The following is an 18,819-nucleotide window of genomic DNA, read 5'->3' as shown; positions in this document are numbered from 1 at the left end:
TGAACTGATGACATGAAAAACTGAATGCTTGACATCTCTAACTTCTCACATCAGCACCCTCTTTCCCCTACATGATGCTCACAGGAATTTTAAAAAAAAGAAAGGATTTCTTCTTCTTACCACTTCAACAAGGAAAGGGGGTCCTCATGATTGTCTCCCTAACTTGAGCCCCCAACCCTTTCTATCCTACAAGGTTACTGACGTGTTCCTTCAGCATGAGGGTGTTGGGTTTCTCAAGGGGATGCAGCTGGCCACAGCAGAGACCCCAAAAGAGAAGGGAGCCATGCAGGGAAGTTACACAAGGACAAAGAGAATGCTCACCACACAATGAGAGAATGGAATTCCAAGCCCAAGTCCTTTCATCCGAGCCACCGTGACTAGCCCATGACCTCTTCTGTGTCCTATGACATTTTTTCTTTTTTTGATATTTATGGCTGCCAACCTTCCTCTTCTGCTTTGCACATTTACCTTGATGAATTTCTCATCTAAAGGGAAAAACCATCTGCAACCCAAGAAGAACCCATTCTTAAAGGGGAACAACGGGGCAAGCAGGGGAGGTAGAAAGGAGGGCAGGGCTGGTGCCAAAATAAATGGAATCTTCCTAAAGCTGGTCCAATGACTAGCTACTGCAGATGTAGCCCAGCCTGCCCATAAGCCCTGACATAATCCTCTACCGTGAGACCAAGGGAGAATTTCCCCCCATGCCTATCAGTTGACACAAGAAGTCTCTCTTATAGAGGGCAGATACCCTTTGGAATTCGGCAAAGCAAACTCAGAACTCCATAAGCAAGGGATGAAAAACGTGTTCTCCTTGAGTTCTCACTGTTTGTTTCTTTTAAAATGTGTGTGTGAGCAGGGCATAGTGGTACACACTTAATCCTAGCACTTGGGAGGCAGAGGCAGGTAGATTGCTGTGACTTTTGGGGCCAGCCTAGTCCACATAGTGAGTTCTGGGACAACCAGGGCTACATAGTGAGACTCTGTCTCAAAAAACAAAAACAAAAATGAGAGAGAGAGAGAGGGAGAGAGAGAGAGAGAGAGAGAGAGAGAGAGAGAGAGAGAGAGAGAGAGAGAGAGAGAGAGAGAGAGCTTCCAAGCTTCCTACTGCCTCCGCCACTCCGGTGCTGGAATTACGGGCATGGGCCACCACACCCAGCTTTGACATGGCTTCTGGGGTTTGAACTCAGGTCCTAATGCTTACAAGGCGAGCAGTTTACTAACTGAGCCATTTCTCTGGAACCTGATTCTTTGTTTAAATGGGAACGGACTTCTGGGTTAAGATGCTGAAAGGTTAGGCTGTCCTCGGAGAAAAGAAGAGAGGAAAGCAGAGGCTCTCAGACGACAAGATTCACTCTTCACTACGGGAATTCCAAGACAGACCCGAGGTAGGATGAGACTGTCATACAGAAGTCGTCAAGTAGCACACAATGAGACGGGGTGGCACAGTCTGCTGTGGGGGAGAGAAAGCTGTGTCACCGATATGAAGGCATCTCTGAGGAACACGGGCCAAGGCAAAGTGGGGGGACTCTGAGCCTGACTAGACAAACAGGGCCCAGCCTCTGGGCAGAACCTGAGCTGGATGCCTGGTGGACACCTGGGTACCAGCTGTAAGGACTGCAGGGCACACAGCTGGGAAGGGAAAATCAAGCTTCTAACTCTTGTTTTAAAAAGTTATATGCCCTTTACTTTTCGGTCCCTGAGAAAGAGAAAATAATCCATCCCTCTTTGCATTGTTAGAAGTGTAAAATGATGCAGTTAAAGCCTGAGGCACGGTGCTTGGCACATCATAAATACTCAAAAATTAGAAGCCATTATCGTTAATAAATATAACATGTTCCATAGCTGTTTATTAACTTGGTGATGTTGCAGGGGACCAAAGATAGGAAGTAATGGCAAAAGAGGAAGAATGGATACAAGGTAGTGCCCTTTGCTTAAAAGTCCTTTGTCTCTCAAGAGCTAGGGCTGTCCTGGCCATTTCTATGAGACCCAAGAGGTCACTTTCTATACTGGGAGGCACCTGGAATCTCGCTTATAAAAGCCATGTGCTTACCATATGATCACAAGCCCTTTCTAAAAAAAAAAAAATAAGAGGAAAGGGAAGAAGTTAAAACGCATACACAAAGCAGTTGATTCAATAAAGAGCTTTTGGCGAGTGTTCATTCCAGGATAATAAACCAAGCGAAACGTCTGGCTGTGTTTAAAATCAACAAAGCCAGCAGGAAAGGCAGAGAGACGGCAAGAAGTGATCAGCTTGTTTTTAAAGCTGCCGACAGTGCTGCTTCAGCAGGGACCGGTGTAGAGCGGCCCCCAGAGAGGAGAAAGGAGACAGATGCAGGCAGGATGGAAGCCCGGGGCAGGGGAAGAGGAATGCAGATGTAGCCTAAGGACCCTGGAGAAGAGTTTTCGCCAGGATTGGAGGCCGCTTCAGGAGCCTCAGATACTACTAGGATCCACACAGCTATATAATGAAACTACTAACGATGGCTACGTGTTTGGAGTATTCCACCCCGTGCCACCCTGTGCCAAGCTCCCTGCTTGCGATATTCTCTCCATCCTACAGGTGAGGAAGTTGAGATTCCGAGGGGGCAACGGCACGTGCCCACAGCTGCCGTTTAACTCATCTCTGGGCAAAGAGCGATGTTGCCTTTAGCTCAGGAAGGGCTCACTAGCAAGACCTGCTAACCAGCTAGATGCCGCGTGGGGGATGCAAACTGGAAGGATGCGTGTGGAAAATGACAGATGGTACGCTTAAACCCAACTGACGTCCAGGAGAAGCCAGTCATAATGTTATCAGATGAAAGGACTTTTGGCACCTATCTGCATGCAATGGAGGCCCAGACTGGCCCCGAAGTGTCTTGCCGAGCACTCAAAATGCCCTGGGACGGGTGCCATACCGATGGTGCAGTGCTCGCCATTCCAGCCGGGGCTGCATTCACACTTGCCATCGCGGCAGGTCCCGTGCTCTGCGCAACGAGGGTGGCAGGCCCGCTGGTCGCACGCGGCCCCCATCCAGCCGTCCTCACAGCGGCAGGTGCCTCCTACGCAGACGCCATGGCCACCACAGTCAGCAGCACAGATCTCTGCGGGCAAGAAAGAGGGGCAGAGGGGCAGGGGTGGGAGGAGAGAGAACAAAAACTCATTGAGCCAGTTGTTGCTGGGAACAAGGGTCACACTTGGCCACCTAGTTAGGCTCTGTGAGCGGTGGGGGATTCCAGAGGCTTGGCCCAGTAATCTCCATAGACAATGCCCGCGAAGAACAAGCCTTCAGCAGAAGCCTGCCAGCACGAACTAGCCTCACCAGAGTTGGGGGGGATTGTGTAGCTCCGCTCTGTTTGCTTTTCCCTTTGCCAGTCTGTCCCTGCCTTTGTGCCTGCCACTTCCAAAGGGGACCGGCCTTCTGAACAGATGTGAGAAAAAGTCACATTTAATTAAAAACCAGTTATGTGTGAAAACAAAGTGAGGATGAGTCCCTGTCACCAAATGAAGTGCTTGTGGGCCGGGCGAGGACCCCATGAAGGGCTTCTCTACAGCCTGGACTCCAGTGGAGGCAGGGAGAGAGAGAGGGGGTGGGGGTTGGGAGGTGGGTGGAGGGTGGTCCACTCGTGTGTTTTTCAGGGTTGTCCCAGATCTAGGTTTGTCCTGCAATGCTGGATTTAGTCTCCGTCCTTCAGCTTAACGCTCCCCACAACTCCAGGCACCATTTAAATGAGCTCTCAGTTCCAAAGTAAACAGCTGGGGGAGGAGGACACTTCATGGCCAGAGTGGGGCTGCCTTGTCCTTCACAAAGGCTGGTCTGTGTGGGTGCAAAACACACAGGGCCTGATTCACAAGTCCCTTGGGCTCCAAGTCAGCAGCGGCTTCATGCTTACTGAAAAGCTGGGACTAACAGGCTTCTAAACTGTAACTGCTTTTTAGGAAACTTATGTAGCACCCCTCCACCCCACATACACACCCAGGATCTTCTCCAGGGCTCCGATGGAGGCCTAGACTTGATTGACTCATGCCTCATGGCCCAACAGTCCTCCGATGTGTGTGAAAATCCCAACAATTTGAAATTGCTTTGCAGCTGGGTTAAGTGGCACCTATGGCAATCGGTCCCCACCCTTTTCTCCCTTGTGAGAGGCACTGCTGGTCTAGAAGTTACTTACAGTCTAGGTACCTTTATAAAAGGAAAGGAAAGTGGCTGGGAGGAGGCTCGTTAAGAGTGTTTGCTGCGTAAGCGGAAGTCACCTTAGCTTGTCACCCCTGTACCCACGTAAGAGCTTCCCATGGCTACAATTGCCTGCAGCCTCAGGGTCTCCCAGCTAGCCAGCTTGGTTGAGCTTCAGGTTTAGTGAGAGATGCTGTCCTCAGAGGAATACGGTAGAGGGAGATAGAGTAGGGTGAGTGCGCATGCACACACACACACACACACACACACACACACACACACACACCATAAAGAAAATAAAATTGGATCTCAGTGGTTCTGCCTTTTTTTTTATACCATCCTAGACGACAACAGACACAGAGCTGGGAAATTTAAAAATCATGGTAAGAGTTGCTATTTCTGTTGTGTTTCTACACAGATATCTCACCAATGTGGCACCTCAGGATGGAGACTGCGGCTCCGTGCGGTGTACATGGCATCTCTCAGCTGTCCAGGGACAGGAGCAGTTGTGACATGGAGCCAGGCACCAGGATCAGGCCAGGCCCGGGAGCTTCTGAGCTAGCTGTAGGACTGTCCTTTGGATCCACCGAGCCACAGCTTTTGGTTCAGAGGGTGTGGACAGTGACGCCCTGCTCCAGAACAGCCCTCGGTTGATCTACAGACAGTGCTCCGAGAAGAGGAAAACACAGAGGGCCGAGGAACTCAAGATGGAGGGCAGGGCAGCTCACCTCCCACTGGTCACTTAGCTCCTCTCTCTGGGTGCCAACTTCCTTTTCTACTTCTAGGGGAGCCTGAAGATGTCTAAAGTCCTGTTGGGCACCAAGACAGATTCTATGCTACAATACCCTCCATGATACACAGTACAACCAGCAGGCCCAAGGCTTGCTCGAGGTCTCTCCTCCTCTAAGGAGTCTCCTGTAATTCACCAGTGGTTAGCCGCTTGCTCCTCCCCACCCTGTACTACACTTTAAGGTGCTTCTCTGTGTTACAGTCAGATCGCAGCAGCCCTGGGCTCAGGCTCCTTCCTCCAATCACCTCTGTTCCTGAATTGATGCTTGTTAAATAACAGACAGATCAAGATGCCCCATGTGACAAGGGCCTGAGGGCTGAGAGTTCCTGTGTTTGCCACTCAGCCTGGCTCAATGTCCAGCAAGCCTGTCTCTCTGCGTCTCTGCAGGCTGAAGATGGAACTGTGGAACTCACGTCTCACATCCAGCAGCTCTCCAGGGTGGCATTCTCCTCAGACAACATCTTGGGCTTTCCCAAAGACAAAGAGCAACAAGCTTCAGGCTCCAGACCCCTGTGGGTCATGGGCTGGGTCATATCTCTGACACTTCCATCTATTTGTGCACACTCAAAGGGCAGTGACCTCCTGGTGACTCTGGGGGCTGGCTGAGCACCCTGGGAGAGAAGAAGAACTCAGCATCTGTTTGGGTTTGCCCAGCACTTTTTCCAAGTGGCAGTTGATGGTGTGAAAGTAAACAGTGGATAGTACTTCTGTTCACTGAGGTGTGAACGGGGAGACAGTAAGCAGCTGAGACCAAAGCTGTGGCGTTTTAGGCAGCAGGGCATAAAGAGGCAGAGAACAGAGAGCCAGGCTTTGCCCTACACTTACCTACAGGCCTTCAAGTCTTAGCTAACAGGTGAGGGCATCCCTCTGTCTTTGGTATCAAAGGAGCTTGGTCCCCACACCACTAACCCCTTGAATACCCAAATCCATAGGTGCCCAAGTTCCTTAGATAAAAGAGTACAGGTGTGTTTAAAGGACATACAGCCTCCTCTATACTTTAAATCATCTCTAGCTTAGTTTTCATGCCCAAACAACTGTTTGTAGCTGTTTGCTATCTGTGTAGAGAATGGTGGCAAGAAAAAGAAATCTATATTCAGTGTAGATGAAACTTTTGTTTCCAGTCTACAGTTGGTCGACTCTCCAGATGCAGAAGTTATGGACGGAGAATGTGGGCTTCTCCTCAGACTTATTAATTAGGCAGTGTTGACCTCCAGCCTGGTGACCTGCTCAGTTGCTCTGAGCTTCCCTTCCTTCCTCTGTATAAGGGAAATGCTGAGAGCCACACTGCAGAGGTGACTTGGTGCCTGATCTTAGGGTCAGGGAACCCTACTGATTCACTTCTAGTGATTTTTCACACATGTTTACCCTGAGCCCGAACTGTGCCCAGTGCTGGAAATGAACAGGCCAGTGAGATACAATCTCTGCCCCAAGAGAGCACAGTCCACATAAAACACAAAGTGATATTGGCATTCTAAATAGTCAGTATATGCATATGGCATATGTATTTATACATAGCCATCACTAACGCCTGGACCTTTTTGATTGGCTACAATGGATTAAAACCATGGATCTAAAGAGGAGCTAGATCTGGGACTTACCCATGGCTTTGTCACTTACTGACTGAATACATTGCACTGCATTATACAATCCATTGAGCCTCACTTTGCATTTCTGTAAAACAGGGGGATAACTTTCACTGCACTACTCTCACTGGCCTGGTATTAGATCACATGAGGTAATGTGGGGGAGAGATATTTTTGATTTAACACTCCCATCAAGTTTCACACCTTCCGAAGCACATTTCACATACTGTTTCTCACTAATTCTTACAATAATCCTGTGAGAACACCTTGTTACTGTCCTTCTTAGAGAGGTGGCTTCTGAGAGCTACACAGTCCACGGACGCTTGATAAGGTCTTGCAGGCATCTCCTGTATTTCCCTTCTTTTGGCAGTCCAGCAAAGCAGACATTTCTTTAAATGAAGCCTCAGAATAAGCAAGACACATACCCGGAGAGACCTTCCTCAAAGATCCAGCCAGCCCCTCTTACACACTTCTGGCCCCATTGTTTTTTCTTTGTTACATCCAATTCTAATCCTGGGAGTCCACGAGATGAAATGGGATCTTCCGGGCAGAGTTCCCAGGATGACATTGCATTTTGTTCTTTGCATGTGGAGTTGGATCACGTCTAAGCACTCTACTTTCTTTCTGGTTTATGCTGGACATATTCTCCCATTGTCTAAAGGTGCCTGGTGGCTGGGTACCCCTCCACAGGCCCTTTACAAGCTGACTTGTGAGCTCTTGCACATTTTAATGGAAGGGGCCCAAACCGGGTGACCTTGATGTTTATGGGGTGCTAACTGATGGTAACACAGAAAAGCCTGTTTGACCTAGTGGAAGAGACCCTCAATGCATGACGGGAGGAGAAACCTGAGACTCTACTTTACCATTTGGCTTCAGATTGTAGTCTCTATTTTTCCCCTCAATACTTTGATTTATTATTTTTGCCTGTGAAATGAAAGGAGCTGTTTTATTTTTCCTTCTCAGATTCTGCCTTGACATTAAAGCAGATAAAACTTCACAGAATGCTTGGTGAGAACCAAACAGGACAAAGCTCTAGAATGTGCTTTGACGGCTCATATGCCATTTACATAACAGAAACAGTCTTCTATGAAAGTGGGTCACAGCTCCTCTCTAAATCTCAGGTTTCCTTCTTTCTAAATGGGGGTGGTGGGCAGGGAGGGGGGCATCGGCCACTTTCAAGAGTGTTGCTGCAGTGCTCATTCTTGCAGGAGTAATTTCCTAAGGGCAAAAGTGACAGTGGACTTGAGAATCAAACCCTGACAAACCTTGCTTCCCTGTCCCCTAGGAGTTGGGCTCCAGCACAGCAGATGATTGTAGCCTAGGTCTATCAGGTTAGATGAATTGGCATGCCCCAAAGTAAGAAGCCTAGCATAGAATCTATGCCTGGCACAGTCAGAACATGATAAATTCCACATGTACTTTTGATTTATTTGTTTTTTCAATGATAAAAAGGAAACAAGACATGGCGAATGTGGCAAAGCCAAAAGATCAGTGTGCATGCTGATGTTCGCCTCACACCTAACGTAAGAAAACACTGGGCAATGGCTTCTTAGCTCTCATGCCACCAGAAACAGTTTTCTGTCTGAATGCGGAGGGCCCCAGGGTCTGGAAAGAAATTGTTTGTGACACACAAGTGGTAGGGTAGACTTGTGTTCAGATGGGAGCCCCAAACATCCCAGCCATGGGCCCCTGGGAAAATTCCTTGACCTTTCTCAGCCACACTGTTTCACTTGATCTGTTGAACAATCAGAGAGAGAGATAAAGAAAGGCTTCCTGGAGAAGTCAGTGCCATGTCTGTTAGTTCAAGTCCATCTCAGGGCCATGATATACAAAAATTACCAACAAATACGTTCAAACAGAGGTTCAATATTCTCAGTAGATAAGCTCTTTAGACCCCCATCTCCGATCGTTATGAACTCTGTAACTGTTAAATGTCTCGGTCCGTACACCTGCAGACCCATCTTCCTTGTGTTACGCCCTGATCTGTCCCCATCACCTGTCTACGACACGGAAGGAAGTGGACACATGAGAAACAGGCGAAAAGGGTAGGAAAAGATGTAAGAGTTGATTATTGGTAATTATGCCCCAAAGTGTATATACATCAGGGAAAAGTTGCCCCAGGCTCCTCTCATTAACCACTGATCTCCGTTCAAGCCAAGATGAAGCCTGGGACCTATCACAGGTGTGTTTTAATTTGCAGAGACTTACTTGGCATCTCGTTTGTTAGAAAAGCTGGTAGGTGAAGCTGTATCTTTACTCTAATGGAAGAGATTCATGCACACTTTCCTCATAAAGTATCATCTACTTGGAAAGAGGCACGTTGGCACAAACTGGGAGTAGAGAGGGCACCCCACCCAAATGCCTGAACATGCCAATGGAACCAGGGAAATGAGGTGAAGATGGTTTTGAAATTTCTTGGGAGTGGAAACAGCCTGCCCTGTGTGACCTCTGGGAACTCTTCCTAAGTCTGTATTGAGCCCTTAAGGGGGTTCTATGGTTCCATGTTGCTTAGGACCCGAGGTTTGGAGAATGACCTTAGAAATTTCAGTAGAGGGCTTAATAGTTTAAAATGTTTCCGGATAGCATTTTCTGTCTAATTACTTATCTTTGAAATCTTGGCAGATGTTAAGTCCAAGTCACACTAGCCAGCATGAGTCAAAACAAGGAAGGAACGATGTGTCCACATGTTCCAGAGTTATTGGTGGTGCTCATACATACCCCCTCATTAACACCTCGGGACAGTTAGATTTGCACTCCCATGTCCCAGCTGAGCGAACAGCTCGGGCAGATGAAGTGGTTTGCTCAGCAGTCTATTATCGAGAATGAAAGATGACTGTCTAGCCTAGCTTTCTTGGTCTGTCAATTGTGCAATCAATTGAGGTAAGGCCTCTGATGCAGTCTGACAGTGTTCTGTGAGTATAAATTGTTTAGCAGATCATTGCCTGCGTTAAACAACAATGACTGCTGAAATTGGAAACCAAGTCTCCTTCCTCACTCTACTCTAAACCCTATTAGATTAACCGCCTCTCTTCTGCTTTTTTCTCTATCCGTCTGCCCAAACATCAGACTCTCTGTCTGTCTAACCAGCCACTTCATCATTTAGCATGTCGCCATCCACCCACCCAAAGCATCTGGTTTGGATAAGTTGCTTTATCTTTCTATGCCCCTGCTTTCTCAAAAATCGCATAGAAACATGCAAAATGAGGTAAAAAGATACCAAGGTCTTGGGACCAGTTCTATGAAGTCTGAGGAAGGTGCTTCATATTCTTTCCACCTTCCATGGAGTAAATGGTTATTATACAGCAAGCACATCATGTTTGTGTACTGGAAATAGCCAGGGGAAGGGAGATTCCAAGATGGGAGGGGAACAAGGAGATGGCATCCCGCTGAGGTGTCTTTGAACAGTTGGTGAGCACTGAATCCAGAGTGTAATTGGAGGGACAGGCTTTGTAGGCAGCTCATCAGTTGGGCATAGAATACAGGCTGAGAGATGCATGGGGGCACAGACTGTGTAAGGGACCATCCAGAATAATGGGGAGGGGTTAAACAATAGTGTCAGTCCTCAGGAAGTAGGGAGCAAGAATACCTGCCAAATGGAGCGCTGGTGAATAGATGTGGACACTGAGATAGCCCCTGCGGACTGAGCACTATAGCTCCGAGTGTGTGGAGAGCCGCAGCTGGAGGGCATGGGAGAGGCTGCCCATCACACCCATGCGCAGTCTGCCTGCTGGAGGGCTGTGTGTCCAGAGGTAGTGAGCAGTTGAGTGAGCCTGGGAACTGAAAGGTGGGTGAGAAGGAGAGGTGCAGACACAAGGGAACTGGGTGCTGAATGATACCTACGACCCTGGGATGGGGTAGAAACGGAAGAAGGAGGGAGAGCCAGGGGAGAGCTGAAGGTGGCTTGTAGGTGGCAGGCTGTCACCAGGAGATCCTCTCAAAGTGGATGGAGAGTCAAGGGAGGGAGAGCCGGGGACTCAGAGGGGCAGCTTCTGTGGTTAGAGCATGGGAAGGCAGCCCAGAAACCTTCTAGCCATTCTACGGACAGGAAGGCAAGGCAAGAAGGATAAGGGAGCCTTGCCTTCTGTACGTGGTGACATACGTGCCAGTATTTGAGCAAGACCTTGTTATCTACCTCAGAAAAGCGGTCATGAGAGCCATCTTTGCCAATGCCACAGGAGAGCAGCCATTATACTTCAGGGCCCTTCCTCTGAGATTCTGCATGGGTTCTTCCCATGTGGCCCTCCTTGGGTCCATCTACATAGGCTCAAGTCTAAACACTCTTTCAGTTCCCGCTCAGACACCAGCTCCCTTTTGGGGCCCCCTCCTTTAATCCTGACTGGAAGCAGCCTTGTCTTTTCTGCTCCCAACACTCCAGGGCTCCCCTGCATGCACTATTTTCTCAGGGTCATTAGTCTACAGGCATTGCCTGGAGGGCCCTGCCACCACAGATTAATGTCTGCATTTCCTGGCGAGTCTCACACAGCAAATGTGTCTTCCACTACTTCTCTATGTTGCCAATACTTCCGGCATGGGCGCAAGTGTGCCATGTCATTATGCAAGGTTCTCTGACTTTGCACGGAGCAAAGGGTCAAAGTCAGGTAAGGACCTGTGTGTTCGGCCACTCCCTACCTGTGGAGAACAAGAGCTGCCTACCTCTGAGCCTCAGCTGTGACATTTCTAAGATTGTGATAATGACGACTCTCCACCAGAAGTTTAAAAGTAATTCAAAAATAGGCCGAGCATCTGCTATGTACATGATATCCCTAGAAGCTCAGGATGTGGAGATAATATAAAATTAGACCTCTCTCTAAGGAACCCATGTGCAAAAACTAACACAAAGCCAGCCACTTGCCCAGCACATGGTAGGTTATTAGAGTACAGTTAATTTTTCTCCCCAGGGTGAGAATCTCCTTGTACTTCCAACAAACTATCGTTCCCCAAATATGGCAGCTCCTCCTTCCTCCCCTTGCAAGCTGAGCAGATGGTTGTTTTGTCTCAGTGCAGGTTTCTGGAAGAAACCAGGAGAGGAAGCAGGTACAAAAAGAGCCTCTGACATCCGTCCCTGCAGTAATTAGTCTCCTCTAGACATGGAGGCCGAACTCAGCCTCTCTCCTGAGCGTTTCAGCTCCCCTCCCTGTAACCCTCCAGCCAGAACTGCTCCGAGTCATGGCTCTGCTCCATAGACCGAGAAGGCACAAAGCTAATGAGCCTTGGAAAGCACATGGCCTTTCACCTCATTGGAGGAGCTTAGAGAGCTCTCAGACCAGGCCGGGACGAGAAACCCGGGATGGAGGCACAGAGCAGGGCTTCACACCTATTTCCTCCAGAACTTCGATTTCAAGTCCTGACAGAGCACCTTGGCAAGAAGCAGCAAGTCACTGCTCTTCATCTTAATTGGAGGTGAGCTGGCTTCCTAATTAGAGGGCTTCAAACCCAGCCCAGGAGAGGACTCTGCATGGTGTCTGAACTGGCAGGATAACAAACCAGGAAAGGGCCAGGGAGAAGAGAAGCCAAAGAATATGACCAGGATGCATATTTTGGCAGAGTTAGAAAATCCCTCACCCAAAACTCCTCCAAGAGAGCCAAAAGGGGGTAAACTGAGGAGAAAGATGATGCTAAATCTTTCCAAAGATCTTTAATCCTGGTCCCCTTCTAACATGAGTCCATCTATCTAGTTTTTCTAGACACTGCCACCTGGATGTCTACTTGGTACTTCAGACAGCATACTGGTCTTACACAATCTTTCTACTTATTTATTTACTATTATTACTATCATTTGTGTGTGTGCATGTGTGTGTGTGTGTGTGTGTGTGTGTGTGTGTGTGATATGTGCACATGTGAGTGTGTACCCATGCATGAGCCTGAGGAAGCCAGAAGAGGTTATTAACTGTCCCAATATATCACTCCCCTTTATTTCTTTGAGACAGGGTCTTCTGAGCTAGGTTAGTGGCCAGGAAACCCTGCCTCTGCCTCCCATAGTGATGAGGATTTAGGGCTGTGCAGCCATGCCTGGATTTTTAATGTGGGTGCTGGGGATTTGAACTTGGGTCTTCATGCATAGCAAGTTCTCTTAAGCCCTGAGCATCTCCCCCCAATCCCTAGAGCTAGCTTTCTAAAACCAGATTTAGTCATGTCAGACCACTGCTTAAAATTCCTTCATGATTCCCAATGACAGACAAAAACTCAAACTTTCTCAAGGCCATTCACCTTCTGTTGCTTGTGTTCTCCATCACTTCTTTCTTCATCGTTACCACAAATACCTAAGATGTTGTGCCACATTACTAGAAATGCCCAGAAAACATCCTGATCTATCTGTAGCAGATGCTGCAAATACTTGGTGTTTACAGTGGGCTCCTGCAAGGAACTATTACTTTTGTCTAGACTGACCAGTCTCTATCACCCACTTTAACTCTGACTCCCTCCAAGAAGCTACGCATATGAGCCCAAATGAAAGAACTACACAAATCCCTCCTGTTTCTTGGAGTCAATTTCTATGGCACCATAGGGAGTTTTAATGATCAACTCAGCACAACTGAGAATTGCCTGGGAAGAAAGTTGCAATGAGAGACTAGAGTCTAGATCAGTCTGGCCTGTGGGCATGTCTTGATTACAATATGTGAAGTTCTAGCCTGAATGTTGGTGGTGCCATTCCCTGGGTTGTTCCTGTTCTAGTCTGTAAAAACCCCCGAGAAAGCTGGGTGGTGGTGGCACACGCTTTTAATCCCAGAACTCGGGAGGCAGAGACAGGCGGATCTCTGTGAGTTCGATGCCAGCCTGGTCTACAGATCAAGGACAGGCACCAAAACTACACAGAGAAACCCTGTATTGAAAAACAAAACAAAAACCACAAACAAGCAAGCAAACAAACAAACAAACCCAAGAAAGTGAGCTGAGCACAGGTATTCATGTGTTCCTTTCTTGCTTTCTTATCTGTGGATGTGATGTGATTAGTTGTTTCGAATTCCTGATGCCTTGACTTCCCTGCTCTGATGAACTCTGACCTGGGATTGTGAGCTAAAAATGAACCCGTTCTCCAATTAGTTGCTTTTGTCAGGGTATTTTATCTCGGCAACAGGAACCAGAACTAAAACACATGGTTCCTGGCACGACACAAGCTGATTGGCATGGTCCTGATGCCTTGACTTGTCAGTTTAGCACAGACCATCGTAGTTGCCAGTGAAAGAGTTGAACAGGGGTAAATATGAACCCTGATCCCAGAGGGTCCTGGCTTTGAATCATGGTTTCCACAAAGTGTCTTTGGGCAAGTCACCCAAGTCCCCTGAAGCCTGGTTTCCTGGGAACAACCCCATCTGCCACGTCAGAGGCTTAGGTAGCTGCTGTTTGAATAAATCATGAAGCACATATGGGAAGGGGCTCTGTAAAATGTAACATTTCCATTCAAAGAACAGGCTTTTTTCTTCTTTTAAATTACAAGTTATCGTACCAGCAGTTTGATTCAGGAAGATGACTGGAGATTTGCTACAAAGTGTCAGCCCGAGCATCCAAACAGAAGCCTGACTCTGAAGTCCAATTGCAGGAGGGCTTCTATTTGCATACTGAAAGGCTCCAGTTCTGATAGAAAATGTTCCGGGGCTGTCGAGGGAAATTCTGCTAAATTACAAAGCTGCCAGCTTTTGCTTTATCAACCTTTAACTCTGGCAGTATTTAGCAGTGTGCCTGTCTGGGCTCAATTTTCCAGTCTTTGATTAAGTGCTGGGAACTGACCATCTCGTTCTGTCTAAACCTCTGCTACTTCCCAGCCCATGGGTGGGCTCTTCCCTGCCTCCCCCATCTCACTCTCCTTCTCTACACTGGTGTCAATCTCGTAGATATTTATTATTCTGAACTTTGATTCTTAGGCTGTCACTGGCTTTGGGAAGGGGTATGGGAAATGTCAAGTCTCAATGGATATTATTCCGCTGGTGAAATTCTAACCTTGAGTTTCCCGGCCTGTAACATACCTATACAGAAACAGCCCGACCTGATCATTTCCTTTTGATGTTTAATTGGCTGTCGGCACTGTGCTTTCTGGGCTGAGAAGGTAATGTTTCTCAGAGAGAGAACAATTCGGGCTACACAAATGAGACTTGTAACAGGGGCGAATGCTTGACGCCGAATCTAATTTTCTCTCCCATCCATGAACATCAGACAATTTTTCTGGCATTAAAGCATCTCACTCTGTCTTTCTGTCATTAATAAGAATTAAATTCTCTTCCCTCAAATTTAAATGTAATTATATTTTGCCTCGTAAATAAAATTGAATTACCATTTTCAAAATTTAGCGCTAATGCAATGGCTATGTTCAGAGCTTTAATTTTTCTTAACCCTGATGCTACTTTCAGCTTATTTTTTTAAGCCTTTAGTTCATTTTGCTGTTGATTGTGACTTAATTTAATACAGAGCTTTTCAACGTCTTATCCATCCAATCCATCCAATTATTTATTGTTCTTTTACATGCTTTGTGATTTTCTTTTTCTTTTCTCCTTTTCTTTTTGTTAGGAAGGAGAGAGATAGAGAATGGAAGCTCAGAGGATCTAAATCTGAATTCTGGAAGGTCTCCATCCAAATTCTGGAAGAACCTAGGCCCGGTAGATCTGAGAGCAAAGAAAGAAGTGGAGTCTCAAAGGGAAATAGTTCAAGTTCATTGAAGCATTTGTTTTGTTTTGCTTTTGTTTTTCGAGACAGCTCTGCTTGTCTTGGACTCTCTTTGTAGACCAGGCTGGCCTTGAACTCTAGGAGATCCACCTGCCTTTGCCTCCTGAGTGCTGGGATTAAAAGCATGCACCACCATGCCTGGCTCATTGAAAGAATTTCATCCAGGATTTTTGTGTGCATATGTGCTAGTGTGTGTGTGTGTGTGTGTGTGTGTGTGTGTGTGTGTGTGTGTGTGTGTGTTGTGCAAGTATGTATAAGTACATGTATGTGCATACGTGTGTGGAGGCCAGAGGTCACCCTTGGGATAAGTTGAGGCTTGACCATATAGCCTGGTCCTACTCCAAATCCCACATGATTTTACTGATAGCACATGCTGCCTTCAAACCCATGCTGCGCAGTCTCTGATGCATCTCCACCTGTTATTCCATGAAATTCAAGTGCAATGAAATTACAAGACTCATAAACTACCAGCATGAGCATTTTACAGGCAAGAATCTCTGCCATGTACTGTTTCTGTGAGCCAGCAACCCAGAGGAATAAAACACAGTGACAGGCTCCTCTCAAAGAAAAGTAATTTACAGAAGATAAGATGAGAGAGAGCTTGCTGAGCAGGGGGACTGAAGACCCAGTCCGTGAGGCTGAGAAGAGAGGCTCTGGGGAGAGACTGAGAAGGAAGACCCGAGAAGAACCCGGCCTGGGGCGATTGGTACCTAGAAAGTGTCAAAGAGCCTGAATTGATTTTAGAAGCCAGTAGACTCCGGAAGAAAAGCAGGCTTTGCTGATTTTAAGGATAATGTCAGAGAGGTTAAATCCCTCCCCCTCCTTCTACCTTGAGCCAAAGAAGAACCAGCCAGAGCACTTGGGTGGAGGCTGGGTACAGACAAGGAGTGTGCCCTATGTATATGAAAGTTGCTCCCCGGGGAGATGGCTGGGAAGAGGTGAGCCAATGCTGGTCCTTGTCCTGGGAGGGTATGGGACCAAGAGGAACGAGGTCTGGACTGTGATAGAATGGAGCTGGGGGCTTGGCTTCAGCTCTGTAGAGTGAGCGGAGGCAGAAGGGAAGGGAGAGAGTGAAAACGGGAAAGGGAGACACGAGACAGTGCAAATGTCCGTCTTATGACGCTGGGCTTTTCCCAGAAAGCTCCAGCTGTATGTGGCCCTTCTTCTGCATTCCTCAGGGCTCTGTTGCCCTCCTCACTTTGGCCATTTCCTGGTTAGGTCACTCAGTGCACTAATCATGAGAACCTACTAGGTGTCCAGCCCTATGCTGGGGGTACTGACAGATAGACCGTGACCTCATGTTGTTCAGTTTGTCTTGAGAGACATGGCCACGAAACAGTGCTCAGATTACCACCATGCTTAATATTATGCTTTGGATCCAGAGTGGCCCGAGTGACCATATGTTTAAGGATTAGTCCCCGTTCTGCGGTGTTATCACCTTTTAGTAGGTGAGACTAAGCACAAATACGTTAGTTTACTTGGGCACATCTTGGGAGGGGGTAATGGGACCATGACTCTTGTTTCCTCTCCCTGTCATTTCCTGGCAGCCACGATGTAGCAGCCCCTGCTCCAACACACAGTGTGCTGCCTTGGCACCAACCCAAAAGCAGCGAGGCTGTGGACTGAACTTCCTAAACTGTGAGACAACATTAAGCTTGACTCTTTCTTACTTGATCATCTCTCAGGCATTTTGTCACGGTGACAGAAAACCGATGAACATATTTAGGACAGACTACACCCAAGTCTGGCTGGAGGTTGCCACTCACTAAACGAAAGGGGGTGGGCCCTGGGAGCAATCCTTCTAAGCTTCATGTTTCCTCATCCAGCAGTGTTAATAAGAGTAGCGCTATTGTGTTTGTTATTTATCTTGTTGATGAGACAAAATAACCTACCCAAAGCAGTTTAAGGCAGGAAGGGTTTCTTTTGTCTCATGGTTCAAAACTACAGTCCATTGTGCTGGGGGAGGTTATGCCAGCAATGGCTGGTGGCAGCTGGTCACACAGTGCCTTCAGTCAGGAAGCAGAGTCGCAGTGAATACTGGTGCTCAGCTGGCTTTCTGCTTTTTATGTAGCCTGGGAAGTCCTGCCCGTGGGGTGGTGTCACCCACATTTAAGGAGTGTCTTCCCACCTTGGTTGATCTCGTCTAGAAACCGCCTCACAGATGTACCCAGAGGTTCATTTCCATGACTGTGCTGGACCCTGCCAAGTTGACAATCAACATCACCCTCGATATCACAACTACCTTTACGGGGCTCTTATGAGTTCTGGCCATCATAATGGTTACAGAGCATGCAGTTCAATGGCTGGTCTGCAGTGAGCGCCAAGAAATAGATGGCCTTGTAGATTAACAGTCTATACTACTGCTTGTCAAAAAAGGGCAAGATACTGGCAAGGAGACCTCTGTTTGATGGAAAAGTGTCTGAAGCAAGAGCTGAAGGCTTAGATAGAGAGAGGCCAGATTTAATTCAAACTCAGTCTCTGGAAAGCTGGGAAAGCCGTTTCTCCTCCCCAAGACTTTCTTTTCTATAAAATGGGGGTGGAGATCATATCCCCTTATCATCAGCATCAATATCGCAAAGGATTCAGTCAGTGGCATATTTGAGGTGAGATTTGACTTCGTGGCTTCTGAGACTCTGACCCCAGCTACCTTATCTGGCTTGTCAAGAAGGAGGACCACGTGAACGAGACTGGATTTGAGGAGATGTTTCTGGGAAGCAAGGACCTGAGTAAACGCTGTGTAAGATCTGCCTTTACTGTTTCCACAGTCCTCACGAAAGTGCTGAGGACCCTGTCAGCTCACATTTCATTACCGGGCATGTTGACTTAAGCTACCTTCATTAAATGCTGTTCTTGGTGCCAGACGCTCATAGCATGGAGGAGACAGTCTTTTCCCCTAGGAGGCAGCCAGCCTGGCTATCTCTGTCAACCCATCAGCTTGGCCGTCTGCACTGCGGATGGTGCAAGGATTGCTTAGGATGAGCCCGCTGGCCTGCAGCTCCCGACGAAGACTCGGGTATCTGTGCCTACCTCCTGGGCCAGGCGGCAGGAATCATAAGTCACACAGGCAGCGCTGTGCCGGGTTCTGGGAGAACTACTTCACCGACATTTTCTCACCTGTCCTCACAACAGGTCTGTGAGGTAAATCGAATGTAGGAGAAAATGGCGTTGAAGGGGCTCAGCCACTGGCTGAGGCTGCTGAAGGGCGACAAGGCTTCCTATTAGGGCTCTGTAACAGAGGCCACAGTCCTTGAGAAAGGTCCCTGAACATGAAGACAGCCTCTTGGCTGTCGTGGGTCCAGGCAATGAGGTGTCTCTTGCTAGGCCTCACTAATGGTTCATGAACGGCTCTTCTCAGTGAAAGTCCTTGGAAGGAAGGTTATAGAAACACATCACGTGCTTAATCTGTGATGGTCACCATTATGCTTGTGCAAAATGACTTAATTGATGTCACACCCACTGTGATTTGTATTAGTGCCTCTGTACTTTCAGAGAAGGAAACTGAAGAAGTGTCTGTCACCCAGCCAGCGTTACACAGCTCGTCTGTGGCAGAACCACTGGCTTCCTGAGGTGAAGTGACAGCTGAGGAGTGATAGTGCCTGGAAGGAGGCAGCATGGGGCCATAAGAAGCAGGCTAGTCCTTG

At 47.7% G+C, this 18,819-nt stretch overlaps 1 protein-coding gene and 1 long non-coding RNA gene across 17 annotated transcripts in view; one reads left to right on the top strand and one right to left on the bottom strand.

Moving 5' to 3' along the window:
- The window catches only part of Tenm4 (teneurin transmembrane protein 4), a 766,582-nt gene that overhangs the window by 115,351 nt on the left and 632,412 nt on the right, over positions 1-18,819 (bottom strand). For all 16 annotated transcript variants that reach the window (XM_042280283.2, XM_076547381.1, XM_076547377.1 and 13 more), the window contains one exon: positions 2,895-3,080. In XM_042280283.2, coding sequence (XP_042136217.1) covers positions 2,895-3,080 — 186 coding nt within the window. The remainder of the gene's footprint in view (positions 1-2,894; positions 3,081-18,819) is intronic.
- Positions 3,075-6,591, top strand: LOC121830546 (uncharacterized). The gene is made up of 2 exons (XR_013043256.1): positions 3,075-3,547; positions 4,569-6,591. It is a non-coding gene; the product is annotated as an uncharacterized LOC121830546 (long non-coding RNA).

This window comes from Peromyscus maniculatus, chromosome 1 (assembly GCF_049852395.1).
Source record: "Peromyscus maniculatus bairdii isolate BWxNUB_F1_BW_parent chromosome 1, HU_Pman_BW_mat_3.1, whole genome shotgun sequence".
Classification (NCBI taxonomy): Eukaryota; Metazoa; Chordata; class Mammalia; order Rodentia; family Cricetidae; genus Peromyscus; species Peromyscus maniculatus.
This window is presented reverse-complemented; position numbering and strand designations above follow the sequence as displayed.